General features: G+C 36.7%; 1 protein-coding gene across 7 annotated transcripts in view; it reads right to left on the reverse strand.

The window, feature by feature from the left end:
- Positions 1–19,212, reverse strand: part of LOC141441291 (transcription factor hamlet-like) — a 165,330-nt gene that overhangs the window by 47,709 nt on the left and 98,409 nt on the right. For 2 of the 7 annotated variants that reach the window (XM_074105971.1, XM_074105970.1), the window contains exon 1: positions 2,505–2,841. The exons of the other annotated variants lie outside the window; for them this stretch is intronic. In XM_074105971.1, the coding sequence (XP_073962072.1) occupies positions 2,505–2,517 (13 nt within the window). In that variant the 5' untranslated portion in view covers positions 2,518–2,841. Of the gene's footprint in view, positions 1–2,504; positions 2,842–19,212 lie in introns of those variants that run through there. 7 annotated transcript variants of the gene reach the window in all.

A 19,212-nucleotide genomic window follows, 5' to 3' on the forward strand; every position in this document is an offset into this window, starting at 1 on the left:
GCGTCTCAGCATCTCAGCGGACCGCACGGCACGCTAATTTCGCGTGTTCGTCACACAGACTGACAATAAGCGTTTTACGTCTGTCACTGCGGTTCTCGGCCCGCCAGTATCGTAAAACGCTCACCAACACTTAAACAATTAAACATCCACGCCGACTCCATACCACTATTACTTTAAAGACCTGAGTCGTTTGAAAATGTGTTCGGGAGACGAACATAAAGAGTTAAGTGCCGTGCAGGCTGCATGCCTCATCGGACATACGCCAGCTAAATAGCTGATTCCATATGACTCGAGACAATACGTCGCCGCTTAGTATTCCCGGAAAGACACACTTTCTACCGCGGCCAAGATTTCTAAAAGACAGGAAATGTGACAAAGAACAAATGAATTAAGAAGTGTTTTGAGAAAAGCTGTGGTTTAATGAAGTATGTAACCTCAGTACGCGACGGACAGGTGATGCTCTAGTGCTTATTATTTTCGGTTATCATAGTGCCTTTGGAAATAGATTAAAAGTAAATAAGATTATTATTACCGTGGTATCTAGTTTCATAGTTTAGTTTTCAATACGGTGGTATTAGTGAATTACTTTACCACAAATGATTCCACAGAAGAGGCGAAGAGTAACTTTTTTATGCCTTCGAAAGTTGCCGTCGGCATCTCTTAGACAAGATTATAAAATGATTCTAGCGATAACTGATCTTCTCCAAAAAGTTAATTTCACAGTAAGTTCTTTTTTTTGATAATCGGATATTATTTATAATATTTACCAAATTGATAAAAAATTGCCAGACCATTTAGTGTACACCTAGTAGCTTAATTAAAAGTAGATATATTACCTATGTGATGTAGAGAATAAAATAATAAATGTCGAGAAATAGATAATAGAACAATTGAAGTACTACATATATTAATGTCGCCGCCGTCTTAAAAAAATAGATACGTCAACGTTACGTTTCACGTTATCGATAGTTTCGAAGAAAGTGACGGATTTACTTAATTTCTAATTGTAAGTAGATTTTTTTATAAATATATTAGTATAGGTTAATTAAAAGTAGATATATTACCTATGTGATGTAGAGAAGTCGAGAATAGATAGAAATTGAAGTACTACATATATTAATGTCACCGCCGTTTTAAAAAAATACGTCAACGTTACGTTTCACGTTATCGATAGTTTCGAAGAAAGTGCCGGATTTTCTTAATTTCTAATTGTAAGTAGATTTTTTTTAAATATATGCATTGTTTAGTAATTAATCCCTACTATAACATCATAAATGTTAAAGTAACTCTGTCTGAGTGTCTGTTAAGTTTTCACACCAACCGCTGAATTGATTTACACGAAATTCGGTATGGAGGTATTTGCAGTCCTGAGGAAGGACATAGGCTACTTTTTATCCCGGAAAAATGCACAGTACCCGCGGGATACCGATAAGCGAATTCTGCGCAGACGGAGTCGCGGGGAACAGCTAGTTATGTTTATATGATTTTTTGCAAAATAACGCAATGATTTAATTACAAATATTTCTTAAAAACAACTTTTTTTATTTTATTTATTTATTTATTAATATTAAGCACATACATAACAATATATTTACAGTACGCCAAACTGTAAAACAATAAATATTAATTATTAGGTTATTTTTTATCGGCATTCTGCATCCAAGACGACCAAAGTTTACACCGTATTTTTCGCACCTCAATCATATTTAAACAACCCCCTAATAGCCCTTAACTTGTACCTATGGTCAACAACTAACGGTTTCCGACAAAAGCAGCCGCCTAGAAACTACGCCGATCAAACATTCAAAATTTAAAAATAAATAGAGCAAATATGACACAAGTCGGCGGGATTTCGCACGCTCTTGACAGAATCACAGATAAAACTCAAGATGCGCGGAAAAAAAGATGCATAGATTAGATTTGTTTGTTTATGGTTTTGAAACGTTTAAAGTTTGAAGTTTTTTGCGTACAAGGTTGTATGATGTAGATTCAGGGGGCCGATTTTCGAATACCTATTACACCTGTGAAAATCTGTGCATGTATCGCTATAAAAATACTCCTAGAATAAAAATTTGAACCACTTCAGATAATGAATAGGTAATATTGTTTTTCAAATAATTGACTCTTATTTAAAATTTTAGACAAACTGTTACCACTTTGAGTGATAGGCAAGGATAGATATTAAAATCACACTCAATCATCAAAATATAATCTTTGTTTCATTAATTAAATAATGAGATTCAGATAAGAAATAATCGGTTTCTCACCCGAAATGCGGCCATGTGACACAGCTCAGCAGTAAATGAAATAGGTAGGTAGTATAAATACTCATACCTACAAATTGCGTATTTTTTAGACTTACTCGTAACCACTACAGATAAGCACAAATTGCCTACACAAAACCAATACCCACCTAATTAGTTGCATGTGTCGTCATACATCGTTATAACATACCTACCTGCTCATGTTTACAGGATAGCTTGCACAAAAAAGAGCTGACTTACCTGACATCTTCATTTTCAGACAGTCACAATTAACATTCGTGTCGATTGCTGATAACCATAGTCTTAACTTATTCACTTCGCTTTTTTCTATATTTAATTTGTCATTTGATAAACAAAAAGAACTAAAAAATATTGCAATTAAAAAAATGTGAAAAAAAACGTGCTATTGCATCGTCCATTCATATACGTCCACAGATCTTCGATTGTTTTTAATAATCACAACACTACTGGATGACACCATAGAGTCCAGACAAATGATATTTGATATTCAAATCGCCCGAACAGGGGTGTGCGCGTGTTTCGGTATCCCGCGGGACAGTGCCGGCGTGTGCGGCGCTTGGCGAGTGGTGCCAGAATAACGCGAGAGGAAGCGAGACCCAGCTCATCCCTAGAATCCCGAATCACATACCCTCTCCCGGGCCGCCCCGCTCCCCGCGCCCCTTGTCTTTGTGTTACACCCCTCTCTTTCACGCAACCGTTTCGTGGTCTAATGCGAGACTGAAAATGTGCTTAAGCTTTTCAATAGACCATCTTTTATTAAAGCTGTAGTAAAAAAAGCTGTTGACTCTATCGACACGTTGTCACGTGACTCCTTTCGGTTTTTATATCTAATCTTACATTTTCTATTTATTTAGCAGCGTTTATTTCGAGGAAGCAATTGTTGTAACTGTAGGTACTGTCGTGAACCACTCAATCATTTTATAGTTAATGTTTTATTGGATTTCTTTCAATGTCATCGATTTTCAAACAGTAAACTTGTCGAGTTGTCGATTTCAAAAACAATGAGCGAAGTCAGGATCAACTTTCGAGCTGAGTGGAAACTGGCAGCTGTAAGTGTTTTATAACTGGTAGCCAACAATGGACCGTCAGTTATCAATAGTAATAACAAAACGTAGGCATGAAACCCCTTCACTAGAGCAATAAGGCTTTATGTACCATGCGATAAGCTTGTCTTTCAGGTGTCATACGAAAATAGTTAGTAACTAAGTCTAAACTTTATATTAAAAAAGTACCTACGTGTCAATAGCGTCATCACATCTTATTTAAAAAAAGAATCGCATTTTAGTACAACTTTACTTTACAGAACAATGCAATTAACGAATTCTTAGCTCTGCTAATCCCCGTTGAATAACCTTTGCTAAACTGTACCTTTCCAGTCTCCAGTCTTAGTATCGCGTTGCATTTTTCACAGTCTGAAAATAGCTTCCACAAGTGAGAAAGCAGATAACAAGATAACGCTCAAGATCTGTGCGGGCGTTCGTGATTGGCCGCCGCCAGCGTTGGGCGTGGCTTCGCAGCGGATGCACCAATGGGATGAGCCGTGTTGTCTGCCTCTTTGTCTGTCAAGGGATTCTGTAGTGATGTGGCAGGTGCCTCGGGATCGGGATACAGGTTGCGGTCACATCTCTATCTAAATAGAAATAGGTAGGTACTTACCTATTGTTTCCGGGAAGGTTTTCTTTGCGTGGTAAACTTTAGCAGTTATTTTTATTCAATCAGATTACTTATTGGTAAGCTAATGGACAAGTACGTTTGGGTTTTTTAAGTTACCTAGATAACAAAAAAACAGGAAAAAACGGAATACCGCCTTGTGCAAAATGAATTAAGTACGTTCAAAAATACGTACGTTCTAAAATGAAGTATGCTTTCATGCGTGACATTAATTCAGATTATCTGTTGATTTGCGAATTATTAATTAACAGTAGCCGCTCATAATCGAATTCAATTTGATTTGTAATCAAAAACTGTCAAACGTGAAGGTGCGGACTAGAATCGATTCGTGATAGACGAGACTCTAGATAATCGATTTCATAACTCTACAGATGCTGTAATTGATTTTGCACGTGCTATAAACGAGCCTCTAAGAGTTTGTAGATGGTTGATTGTTTTCTTGCAGCTGTTGTAGTTGTCTGAAGATTATTGTATTTATATGTAGGTACCTACTTAAAATCAACCTAAACTTTATAAATAAAAAGGACAGATAAAATTTAAATAGAATCACATTTCAGCTATTTTTCCTATACGTTTGATATTTGATAAATATCTACAATCGGTAACTGTAACTCTGTATCGATTGTAGGGATAGAGATGGTAAAGATAATATCTGTCATTTAAGAAAACAGTAAAACATAAAGTAATAAATTTCAATTAAATCGAATATCTTCTCTATCCGGTCAATCTAATTCATTTCTGATCAAGGTGTTAGCTTAGCACTGCACTGTATGAAAAAGACCTACTACATCATCATCCCAGCCTCTGTAAGTCCCGCTGCGGGCACATGCCTCCCCTCCGAGTGAGAAAAATAATTTAATGGCATTAAATGAAGAGACAGACTTATCCTTGAGCACACTTAAGGCTGTTACGAATAGACTAATGTTTAAACCGCTGTAATTCGATTGTAGTTGGCAAAACTGCACGTTAAATGCCATTAAAATATAAGGGACACTAAGGGACTCGGTTGTTGTGGCTAGAATGCGATACGGTTGTAAAGATATCATCACAACAACTCCGGCTAATATCAAGAGAGATAGCTCGTCAAATAAAACTAAATCGAGTCCATGAAACGTTTATATGAGTATATAGTCGTTATCTGCAACATCATGATTGATGAGCAATGATGCATAGATATGATAAAATAAAAATACACTTCAATCTGTGGTACGATTGGCACGTAAATGATTACAAAAAAGCACTCGAAAAATTAAAAACATTTTACAAATCGTCACAATTGTCAAATAAAACTAACTCGAGTCCATAAAACGTTTATACAAGTACCTATATAATTAGTCGTTATCTGCAACATCATGATTGATGCATGGATATGATAAAATTAAAATACGCTTCAATCTGTAGGACGATTGGCACGTAAATTACCTATTACCTAGTACTCGTAGAATTAAAAACATATTTACAAATCGTCGCATTATCTACAATTTCCTTCATTTCGCTATGTGAAAAGAAAAAAGAATATTTAAGAATTTATTGCTTCCTTCATGGCTTATTTTATGCTTCAATTTTGTACCTTTCCCAAATATTTTGTTCCATCCTTAAAGCTATGTTTAGACCTATATATCTACAAGAAAAATCGTGCAAGTTATGTATTACATTGCAGCGCTCGATTGACCACCTCAAACTTGTTTGCTTTACGGACTCGTAATGTAATACAACTTGCGCTATTTTACTTGCAGGTCTAAACTGGGTTCAAGAATTCATATCATCTCACATTATTTCAGCAAGAATTTATGAGGAGCTAGGTCGTGTCGCCGCAGCCAAAAACGCGACAGTAAAATGTTTATAACGAACATACATCATCCTTTATGAGCTAGCAGACAGCCGGTTTTGCATTTACCAAGGCAATACGGGCTCTGTATTCAGCACGGTTTCATGCTAAGAGAATTCTAGTATGACTTATTTTAATAAGAGCATAAAAATGTTTTGAATTTATTGGTTTTTTTTTTTGATGTTTAATGCTTATGCTAGCCTTCTGTTTTTCCTCACTACCAACAATAACTTTGAAAAGAACAATCTGTGACGGAGTAAAATAAAGGATGAAATTTTTGCGCTATGTATTTATTTATTTCGATGATAAGGATGGTCTAGGTATTTTCATTTGTTTCTGCGTGGAAAAAAGCTAGTCTATTACTAATAGTTTCTCAAAGTCAGCCTTTGAAAGTCGAAGTAAAAGAAAGTCAGAATCTTTGACCGTTCGTAAAACTTGGGCTAGAGCCAACTGCCAAAGCAAAGTGTGGTCGAATGCTCTAAATCATTCACAATTGGAGTCCTACCAACACCACAGGTTCGTATGGTTCTTGAAACTGTGCTAACTTAAAAGTACAGTTCAAAGAAACTTTTGCCAAGGGTTTTTTCCTAACTAGCCGATTTTTTTTACCGATGAACTAATCACAGCTGTATCTGTGCGACATATATGTTATAACATTTAGAATCATGTTGTGTTTGTGTGTTTAAATCCCTTTTTTAATGTGCCCAATCTTAAAGTTACGAATGCAACATGCTCCAATTAAATGTTTTAACGAGGTTGCATATATACATTATTTAGTAAATTTAATACTGGTATAGTTTTGCCGTCAGTTTGATACTCTTCTACAAACGTCGAAATGCAACCGACCTGAGCAACCGACAAATACATACATATTATGACTGTAGAGTTAGAAATGAAGTAAAATTAGTGACGTAGCAAAACACATGAATATTTCTTGAAATGATGAAGGTTACTCTAAGATAAATACAATCAACTAACTTAAAATTAAAAAAATATTTTTGGGGGTATGAGGTTTTCAGTTATTTAATTAACACCTTGTGTATCTTGGCAAAATATTGATTGGCTTTGTCCTGCCCACAAGTCGGTTGCACGCAGCAATTTTAACAAATTTTCCTCATTTTAACTCCTCCCACGTTAGTCTGATTACGATAAAGCTACAAAAGACGGCTGGCTGCGGCTTATGATTTGCTGTTCAGATGATAATTTGGTCGTTGTAGGTATTGTTAGCTAACTGGGTGTCATAAAAAAATACAAAGTATTTTGGCAAATTATTACAAAATTCGGTCGAGCTAAAGCTAGTATTTGAGATGGTAATGGCCCAAAAGATGATATTTTACTGCCATTTTTATTAATGACATATAATTAAAAGTGGTAACTACTGTGACAAATATCAGAGGTTTTATTGTCTAACACACTTGAAATCACAATTTTTTCTCTATTTCTTTCTATCACACGGTATTGGATGAGTGTAGAAAGAAATGGTAAATACGATCACAAACGCCCGCGCCGTAAACAATATGGCATCAGCACTCGGATGTCTACCAATCAAAATGAGCTCTTATAATACGAATAATTTTGTTTTACTGGTATTCATCTCGGTAAAAACACAACCTGAGTCAGACCCGCCTTCTTTTTTGAGGTCGGTTATCACGTGTTTAAATAGTTTTAGTAAATTTCGTGACGCTGTACTAAGTTGTGTAAATGTCAAGTAGGGCCCAAAGTGACCGCGTACGTGAGGCCGGGTGCCTTAGCGACAGGTTTATTTTGTGCAAGCCCCCCATCCACTCCCTTTGTCGAGAATTTGCGATGCTTCCCCCCTTTACGAAGGCTGAATGCTAAGCAAAGAGGGTTTGAGCTAACTATGTCGTGTAAGTATGAGTTGACCGGAGGAATTATCAAAATCGGCTCTCTATCCGCCGCATCGATCTGTGAACTGAGTACCAAATACCAATAACTTTGAAAAATAACCCTGCTTCGGGAAGTCTGGAAGAATGCTAGCTCTATTATTTTTGCAACTATTTGGTTTATAAGAATTACTAACAGGTGAATAGAAGAATAAAATTGGAAATAAAAATCTGTAACGATTCTAAACACGTTTCAATCCGACTTTTCTATCCAATCCTCAATTCCAGTCATTTTCTTTAGAGCTGGCGTCCATTGTGATCTCGACTATCGCCCTGATAAACTACCTACTGTCCATTGCTTTGGAAAGGATAAACGATTGTAACTTTAAAACGTCTCCCTACACCCGCTGTAATAGCTTTGTTGATTGTAGTAGCGATACAATCTTTTTAAAATCTGCTTCTTTAATACATTGTGCCCAGAAAGAATTTTATTTTGTTGACTTAAAGCTTATCTGTTTTCTTCTTCTAAATTATGTCAAAGTGAGCTGTATAAGAGTAGCAGACCTTCGTGACGACTAAGAAAATACTGTGGTAGATTTTCATTGCCTTCTGCACAATATCTCCTTAACACGCGCCAAAAGACTATCTAACTAACCATTCGTAAGGATAGAAATAAGGATCACTACGTCATTTAAATATTTGGCGACTGTTCTACCCTAACGAACAAAGTATAGTCAATGTACTGTAGATATTGTTAAGGCATGTTATGTTCTGTTATAGAAACATCATGAATGGGGATTGATTCTCAGCCTCAGCCAGGTATTGTTTCTCAAAGGATTCTAGTTTCGGAATGATTCAGAAATTAAGTCCACTAAAAACAATTTTCAAATGACCGAAACACCGACTTCATTCCAACCCGATGGAATCGAAGCCAAAGTTACGTTTAAAATGTCCAATTTAAATCGTCCGCTACAAAAGGGCGAGCCATTTCAATTTTGAAGAGAGTTCTAAATCGAAAAGCGAGATAGCCACTCGGTAAGCGCCTCCTGGGGCGCGTCTATCGAATTTATGGACGCAATAAAATAGTATTAGAAAGTAATGCTTGCAGTTACTTACATCAAATCACCTTGGTCAGACGTGTGGGGCTTGAGATCTTTTGCAACTTAGGAGTCTGACTGGAACTGCATGATTTTTAAGTTCGAAAGGAAATTTAAAACGCAGTTAGCGAGACACACTGTTATTAGATTAAGGAGCTGTTGCACCATTCATTGATAACATTTATGTGACAGATAAATGTGATGTCGTCTCTGCTCAGTCAAACAATATGAACAGAGAATATCTGACACATTAGACCTCAGGAACTTAGCAGAGAGTGGTGAAACAAGGGGTAAATTGTGGCTTGTTAATTGGCGGTAATTTGCTTTTCGTTACTTTGGAGTAACGAATCACTTGGGTGCCCTTGCCTAATAATAATAATTTTACCTAATATTAAGGAGGGTCTGTTGCGTGACGGACGGACTGGCGCATGACAGTTTTCGCTTACAAAAACTGTCATTTGATTGTGAGCGCGAGTGTCAGAAACATTAGACAATAGGTACGGCCTCTAGATATGATAACTATATGATAACTAACCCAAATGTGAAATAGTAAAAGCTCTAAGCGTTTTTAAGAACTTATTTAAACAGCAACATTCAAAATTAAATGTCAAACACACATCTTAATAGATATGGGAATAGTACTTGGAATAAGACCAGGATTGAGACCAAATACATTAACTTCTGAAACGCTGTTTATGTATTAGCTGAATAATGTAAATAGACAACTAAGAACACACCACATCTACTGGTAAAATATTTACTATTTACTAATTTGTCAACATCTTTTGGGGCATGACAGATCAGAAGCATAAGCAGCAAGCTTTACTCAAAGTGTAGGTTTAGTGATTGAGAAGTATTTTGCGTGAGACGACAGGTGCAAACGTTTAGTGCCAACCTCATAATCTGTTAAGATTAATTAGGGATTACGCGGCTAAATGTTTACTGTGGCTTTTAATTCGAGTTTATTGAAATTAAGTTCTAATTGGTTGGCCTGAATGAATTTGAAACGTGATACTGAACTGAACTGTTTTGTCTGTTGTAAATGAATAAGGCTGGGTTTCTGGTTTTAAATTAAAAATATCATTTTTAATTTAAAAAAATGCCCTTTTGGTTGTTTTTAATCGTATTATTTAAAAAAATACATTGTAATATTACACCGTTTATGCTACCGATATCTAGCATAACCTTCGCTACCAAAATATTTCGTTACATGGAAATTATGTAGTGCCCAAAAATAGACTACTTATAAATACTTAATCCAAAATCCAATCCAGTATTTACCGAACTTAATTTTCAAATTTTCTCTAGATCCGTCTATATATTGAAACCTGCTCAAAAACTTGCGGTGACGGACATTCGGAAACTTTCTTAATGTTGTCGAATTAAGTATAATCATGGTGTAATTAACTTCGCAATCACTAAACAAGGGTTCATCAATCACGCTAAGCACTGCTAAAAGAGGGTTATAAGTCTATAGAGACCAGAGGATATAACCAATGGTTCATCTTAAGTCTTTGGAGTTCACTATGAAGTTAAGAGTCAGTTTCATCACAAGTGGTCATAGACGAAGTCAAATTTTATTATTATTAAAAGTTAACTAAATTATGATTCATTTGAAACTAGCTACCTACTCATTTTGTTGCTAAATATTTTACAAATTGTTATTTTCAAACTCAGCACCTTTATGTATTACATATGTAACGTATTAAATTACATATTGATTACTCATCATTAAATTTCGCTGAGTAAAGTAAATCATAAGGTGATTTAATTTTGTTCCGTGTCTACTTGATTTCGTGTGAAGTAAATACCTACGTACAGTACAAGTAAAATATTGCGATTTAGGTATACTCGTATTTTTATCTAAGCTTATTATTTTGAAAACTTATCAGCTTAGTAGGGAATACCACATAGTTTTACCTCATTCGTCAAATATAATTCCTGCATCCGGACAAACAGTCTTTTACGACCTACATATTTTCATATTTTTTTCTACACATATTATCAATCAAGTTTATAAGTGTGTGTGTACGCGTGCATGTGTGGATGTATGTGCGTGTGTGAGTGTAAAATACCTTTTCACGCTAAAATAACTTGGATTTGGATGAAATTTGCTAGAGTTTAGAGACATAAAATTAGACAAGGGTTGTTTTCGTGTAAATTTAAAGAGGATTACGATTATAATTCTTGGGAATTCCCACATAATTTCTGCGAATTGAAAAATTCATATTAATGCCAATGGTTAACGCGACCAATATATTAGGTTAGTTAGTTCATCATTGTCAAACTCTGACTAATTTCCAGAAATTATGTGGTGAATTGCTTTTGTCGGTCTGTAAGATCACTACCGGGTCATACTTTGTCGGAGAGACTATGGGAATTAGGGGTCAAAGGTCCGTTATCATTTATCAATTCCCTGACAAACCGGCGGTTCCAGCTAATCTCGTTGATAAGAAAATCGGGACTCCGGATGATTTCAACTATTACTTAACATTCTCGAGAATGTTATTGAGACATAAATATTTTATTGAAAACGAGAGCAGATAAGAGCAATCAGACTTTCAGTAGGGCAAGTCCTGGGTAGTGATATGGCAACAATGTGACCAACGGCGTGACAAGCATATTCTCTGTTCATTGCTCGATCGATACCGTCCAGCACTGCAACAGTTAATACGGGTTTTCGACAGGTGAATATGAGCAGTTTGAAATTTGCGAAACGCGAATCACGAAACGCAAACTGATGCAGACCATCAAAAGAAGAAAGTTTGCCTACCTAGATCATGTGCTAAGGCATTCCAGATATGGGCTTCTTCACATTGATAATTATGGGCAAAGTGGCCGGAAGAAGACCTGTTGGACGTAGGATGGCTGTGAAACATCCGGGAATGGACTGGAATCACAAGTGCCGCGGAGCTTTTCAACCTCGCCATTGACCGGGAGAAATATGTTCACTAGTTGTAGAGGTACTTGAAGAAGAAGAAGTCATGTTTGGGATTGGTTAAATAACTAAGTTAGCCAATCGCAAGCAAGACTGAAACGTCAAACGGACCTCCCGATACTAACGCCATCTAGCGATATTTCGCCTGTCGAAAAACGTCAACGTAATAAATAAGTGATCACTTTTGTACCTTGTCACTTTAACGTCATGTTTGAAAAGCCATACGAAATTGTGTAAAGACTGAATGCGACGAGGTACAGAAATGATCACTTACAAAGCGTAGTCATAGCCGGGGAGCTAGCGAAATTTATACCTATCTCAATCTTAGGAGCAATGCATTCAGATTCACTGATGAAAGCATCCGTCAAAGTTTTATGAATTTAGTTGTAATCGTATCCGTATAACATGTATATGCGTATGCGTAACATGCACGCGTCCTTAGACTAACTTAACCAATAATGCCATGAATATATTTTCAGCTTCAGATTTAGAGTTTGCCGAGGGTAGAATTTTGCTGGCTCTATAAGCGCATTGTTTTGCCAAGGAATTCGAAAACTTGTAGATGGGCAAAATATTCGCGCAACTTTCAGTGCTTGAAACCATTCCTACAGAATGGTATGATTCGCGTCGGTGGTCGTCTTAGGGCCGTGGATCTAAAATTTCAACAGAAACATCCCATTATATTATAGTACCGAGTAAACATCACGTTGTTGATTTGACTGTGGATTACTTCCATAAACTGCACTTTCATGCTGGATAAGACGAGCTTTCTTCTGCGTTACGTCATAATTGATTGTGTTGTTTTGCAGAGGTTCACACCAGTACCAGTGTCGTTGAGTCTGTGTGACATATGTTGATTTATGTGGAAATCGAGAAACGCGAGCATCGGCATGAAAAGCCATGGCTGCGCATTTGTCGCATAGGTAGACACAATAAGCGACGACTAAGAAAAAGCCTGGTAAAACATACCTAACGACACTACTTGCAAAAATAATACTCGTGAAAAAGGTTAAGGATCCATTCCATCTTAGAGTCGAGAATTCATACACGATTCATCCCTAGATATATTGACGTGTATTTTTAAAGTCCAGGTTTTTCGCAAGCAACACACCGTTATCCAACAATGCATATCGGGTGTCGTTCAAAAAACTAGTTATTGTTATACAAATGTATCTGTTGTTACGCGCGCGTAATTGCCAAGCAGCCTGTAATTTGCCGGGACTTTTGTGCGAATGTCGCGACATCAAGGCGTTCGGAGGGGCGATGCATGAGGATACAAACATTGACGAGTTGCGAAATTCGTTGCAATATTTATATTTTTTTAAATATATTTGTAAGAAAACGCATCGTTTAGGAGGTCGATCGAAAAATAATTTTGTAAATTTCGAAAAATGTAAGTTAAATAAAAACTGACAAATCTATAAAGGTTTTGTTTTCTATGCCCACTTCTCCTATATTCAGTTTTTTACTTAGTTATCGCGTGGTCAACCCTTAATCACCTAAACATAATGAAACTAATTTTATTTCCCATCAATGAGGCGTCATTCTTTGGTATAGGTAATCCCACTTTGAGTAAAACCGTTTGGAAAAATGATAATGAGAACGTCAGCGAGGCGAGAGGCACCCGACTGTGATCTGTCACGGCGGCGTCAAAGGGTTTGTGTCAAGGCGCGAATTAAATCGGCCAGCGGGAGGCTTCAGAGGCGAGCGATTGATCGCGAACCGGTTCCATCCGGATCGGGGAACTGAGATGTTACTGTGGAGCCTGTACAATTGAACGTTACATATGGGGAGCACGGCAGAGTGTAGCCTTTTGTATGTTGTACCTACTATCGAATCATTTGATTCTTGATCCACTGTAAAACGTTCTCACAGTAAGTTTCATAACGAACTCTGTTGTCAAGCAATGCGGCGTCACTAAGATTTTTTCTGTGAAACAGTTCCGCTCACCTACTGGTCAGGATTTAGTTGGTTCGGTAGTACTGGTATAAAAGCGTGTATTATAGCTAATTAATTAACTTACGGACGATACGGATGCATAAGGGTGTTATAACTTATCGTACGTACACGTTTATTTGCTATTACGTAATATCAAAAACGTTATTCAACTGTTTAAAGCGTTATATGATTGTCCTTCCAGAAGTTTATTTGTTTCCCCTTCGGTTACGCTTTCAATTGGGTGGCACATTCACACGAGTCGGCGGAGTTCGAGATACAAGTGAGGAAGTTACGCCTGGTCCTTTGTGGTCAGGCAGTGAATAGGAACTTCCCAACTTTGTCAGTTTCAAAGTGTTAGCTAAGGTGTTTATGGCTTACGAGGCACGAAACAATGCAAATGTACGTACCTTGACTAGCGTAACTATCGGTAAGCTTACAGAAATTGATCACGTAATTAGGTTGCTGTACGAAATCTCAGTTTAATCTCCTTTTAAATAACATTGATCACAGAAAGCGAAGTTTCGTCTATTGCTTTGCGCCGATCAAATAATTACGTTCTCGATAAAATATTACCTTGAGCCGCCCTCCCGCCGCCCGCGAGCCACAACTGTCGATGTCACCTTAATTTACGACCTTCAATTATAAATTTTACATCTTCTAACTCTCAATACGCATCCAATTTGAACCATATCAACGTCTCTTACAGTTCAAATCCGAGCATCCCACAATGATTGGAAAACTGCTCGAGGAAATAGAAATAATTTAAAAATAATAATCGAATTTTTGAAGATCTTGGATTAACGGAATGAGATCCCGAACTTTCGGTAATGAGGCTGCTGTAAATTACGACCGAGTTATCTTCAAAATTATCGATACTAATACCATTTTTGGTACGTAGGTGATTAATATTTTATATTTACAAAGATAAATATAGAGTTAACGCGCGTGATAACGCGTTTTAATGGCGGACACTAACATAGTTTCCCGTAATTAATGTTGCTGGCACTGATAAAATTGATGATTAGAACACAGTTAAAACGCTACTATTAAACCTATATTTTTATTTCATACTCTACACAGAGCCATGTTAGGGCACGGTCACAAGGGCTAAGTACCACTAATATGATACGATACTACGGCTAAAAGCCGTCGTAGCCTATAGACGTTTGACCTGTGGCAAATAAAGGGTCGTGAGTTCGAGCCCGAGTTTGCACCTCTGAGTTTTTTTTAATTCAGCTGCGAAATTACGTAAGTATGAAATTCCGAGAGGATGTCTGTGTCCTGTAGTGGGATTTTTATGTATAGACTGAGAAGAGGATGATGATGACTCTACCACAATGATTATTGCTAAGCGAAAATTTTACGAGTACAATACAGAGATAAAGATTGTTTGTTTATATTTTACCTTGTTGTTTGTATGCAGGAAGGTAATTTATGGAATTACAGAACCCATGTTATTAAGTTTTTCACAAATGGCAGCCAAAAGCAATATGGCAGATTAAAATAGGCTCTTTTTTATCCCGACAAAGTGAAAATTTCTCACAATAAGCAGATCAAGTTACAGGCAACATTAAACTAAGTATCAAAAATACCACATTACACATATAATTTTAACCTAACTATGGATATATATACATATGTCGTGGATTACAATAATCAAGCCTTATAGGATTGTCAATTGACTATCACAACATCGAAATGGCGGCGAACGCCGTGTGACGTAACTACCGGTTGCGGTGCACGTGGACGGGCTCGTTGGCCGGAGCGTCATTCTACTTCGGGCTGTAGGGACGACAACACCTGGCTAATGATTCTGTCAGTTCGTCTGTCGATTAGCTCTGTACATACTCTGATTGGTTTTGTAATTTAATTATTATCGGCTAGTGAAATAAAACAACTGTGCTCCAAAAGAAGTTATTATTAAAGCTCTCACTCAAGTACCTACATACATCATGAACGCATCCTGACGGCGAGACGGAATAGTACTCTCATTCCCTCCATCCTCATCATCATCTCATCTCTCCTGAATGAAATGAAATATGTTTAAGAACCGTCGCTAGAAAACCTGATTTTAAATAAAACAAAAACCGCATTCAAATCGGTCCATCCGTTTAAGAGCTACGGTGCCACAGATAGACACACAAACACACATAGCGGTCAAACTTATAACACTCCTCTTTTTGCGTCAGGGGTTAAAGATGACGGCGTTCATAACAAATTACAAACAAAATATTGCAAATTTTAATTCTAAATGCGCCAAATGGATATCGTTGTTAGGTATAACACCATGGCTATCATCAAAGCGTGGTTTCCTCGTAGCTGACCTCTGACATAAGATACACCATTAAGCTAATTAAATGCGGTGTTATCGATAGAGCGTAATAACGAGAATAACAGTCTGTCCGCAGGATTTTACCAAGGTTACGTTAATTAGGAACATTTCATGGATACAGTCTAACAGAACACTGATGAGCAAAAAAGAACGAGGCACTTTCTGAAGCCACCTGGCCCTATACTACGAAGTGCAAAATTCGAACTTCGTATCTTGCCGTCTCGCTGACGCATATATTATTTAATACGAAGGTGACAGGGACGGTACGATACGAACTTCGATTTTCGAATTTCGTAGTAGCTCCCTGCATTAATATCTGCCACAGCGAAGCGTGCAATATCTGACATCTAGATATAAAGTCGTATCAGATATTTATGCCGCTTTGCGTCAGATATTGGTGCTAGTGACTGTACAAAAATGTATGACTACACAGTAGAACCAGTCAAGTCCAACTCAGACTCGCGTACTGAGCTTTCCGTTCAGATTTAAAAGCAAGCAATCATCATCACCATCATTCCAGCCCATATTCGTCCTACTGCTGGGCACAGCTTCCTCACAGAATGAGAGGGCTTGGGTAGTTTCCACGCGGGCCCAGTGCGGTAAGCAAGCAACAAATAGCTTTATTCTTCGCGTTATTTAGCGGATTTGCGAATTTTGCATTTTTCTTTTTTTTTTGTTGTGGGGGTGGGGCCTTCATTTTTGCCGAATGTCATTATTTTATCTGTGGATAGTTTAGCTTAGGTTTTGATATAGAAGGATTTTGCATTAAAATATACCTACCTTCACTTAGAAAATTATTTTTTACGCAGCTTCAAGGAATTGCTGATCTGAGTTATTGATTTTAATTTCACTTTAATTCAATTTTAATTTTAAAGGATACCTGCTATGATTTTTAATTTACCCAAAGAAGTTTCTGCATACATAGACAATTTAACCCACCCATTACCGTCACAAAGATATGTATGATTAAGCTGCCAGAACCCGCGATTTTATTTTATAAAATAAAAACCTTTTGACGAGGGTCACCATTAATTTCGGCGACAATGTGATAAATAATGAGAGAGGTGTAATGCGGGGGCGCCATCCCTTTAAACCGTCAAGCTGATGCCCTGCTTGTGAAGTTTTGACGGGGCACATCCTAATTTTCTTTCTGGGAGTGTGGCGGTTGCCACTTTTCAATAAAAGTTTCGCTTTGTGACAACATTGCAATTTTTTTGACAAGTGCCGTAGGTATTATTAATTTTTAGAATAATGTTTTTTGGTTTTACAACTTCAACAGTTGGAGCACCGAATGAAAGAAAATTGACGTCGTTCTTACTCTAAATCTTTCTCAAACTGTATTAAAATGTACTACTTCTTAATGACACACGGTTAATTAAATTATACATATTTGAAACATACCAAGTTTTTACGCTATTTTACCGCGCATAATAAATTATCTTAATTCTTGATTATCTTTTAAACAACAAGAGCCACTAGTGTCTTGTAGAAAGTAACTTTATTCGACCTGTTTAATGTTCCCTTAAAGTTAACGTAATTAAAAAAAAACACGTTGTACAAGTGATATGTGCATTTGTTTTATCCTGTCGCAACATTAAAACCTATGTCAGATACATGCACGTTAACAAAGGACGGGCTGTATTGTTGCTACATTAATTAGCCATACCTAATACGAATATATAAAGAAACAAATAATCATCATACGATTTACCAATAAATACTTTTTACCATTTTTATATGAAACAACGTACTGACGTATTCTATTAGGCTTTATATCAATATTTCAACGTAAGTAAATTTCGTTAAAAAACCGGCCAAATGTGAATTGCCCTCGCGCACCGAGGGTTCCGTATAATTCAGTAGGTAGGTAGGTATGTCAAAATAAACTCAAATACAGCCGTTTTATTTATAAAAATGTAGTGCTAATAAGGCCTTGATTTTGAGCATTTAAGCATTTGGTCATTCGCAGTAATTTAATTTTTATTATTTTTTGTAGTAGTACTCATAATGTATAAATTTCAACTGGTTATCCTATCTATTACTCTTACTCTTCTTAGTATACATCTCTGTGACGAACAGACAAACGGACAGTGTAACGACATTAACAGGGTTTCATTTGTCACCCTTCGGGTAGGTACAGACCCCGAAAAAATATTTGGTTTAGCGGTTACCCATCTAAAACCATGAAACCACAAAACCACCAAAACTACCTACATACTTAGCTTTGCTCAAACATAATAATTAACTAATTTTCGCGGTCATCGTGCAAATAAGTCTCACTCAACTACACACAAATTAAACATAATTCTCAATCCTATGGTAAGTGAGTCGACTTATAAATATACGTATCCACGAGATATCCTACGAACATTTGGCTGCAGTAAATCAAATTTAAACTCGAAACGGATTCATAACACACGCGTGATCCGTGAAAAATGGCTTATTTAAAAACGGTATTTTTCGCACTGCTCTGTTGGGGACGCACTTTGTCACTGAGTGCTGGTTAAACGGGGAACAATAATACCGTTTTTGGATTATACATGACTACCTTTTGCCCGCGGTTTCGCCCGCGTGGAATTCGGTTATTGCGCGCTGTTCCCTCGGGAACTGTATATTTTTTCAGGATAAAAAGTAGCCTATGTCACTCTCTGGCCCATAAAGTATCTCTATACCAAAAATCACGTCGATCCGTCACTCCGTTTCGACGTAAAAGACGGACAAACATACAAACACACATACTTTCGCATTTATAATATTATAGTATGGAAGTATGGATCTTAAAAAATCCTTTACTATGATTTAACCCACAATAAGGCCATTATTACTTATACGAGACAAGTGGAAAAATATTAAAATTCGAATTACTATTTTCTTACAGATAGTTTTTCTTGTGATTCAACTTCGGTACAATTTTTTTTATCTAATAATATTTTTCGACTTGTATCGTATTAGTAATGAAATCAGTAGCTATAATGTGGGTAAAATTATAGTATAGGATTTTTTTAACACCATGTATGTTAAACATGGATAAACCTACGACCATGAGGAAACCCAACGACGTATAAAAAAACTTTTTTACTAACAGGTAAATACAATTTAAATAAACGTCACAATTGTAGGAATTAAGAGTAGAAAGTTTTGGTGTGGAATAAAATTGCTAAAATAAAAACCAATTTATTATATCATCTCGGGCATTATCGTCATGGACTGATTGATAATAACTGAAACACCTTTTATAACTACAAACCTTACAATGAATAAATGAATCACGGCCACTAT

This window comes from Choristoneura fumiferana, chromosome 23 (genome assembly GCF_025370935.1).
Source record: "Choristoneura fumiferana chromosome 23, NRCan_CFum_1, whole genome shotgun sequence".
Lineage (NCBI taxonomy): Eukaryota > Metazoa > Arthropoda > Insecta > Lepidoptera > Tortricidae > Choristoneura > Choristoneura fumiferana.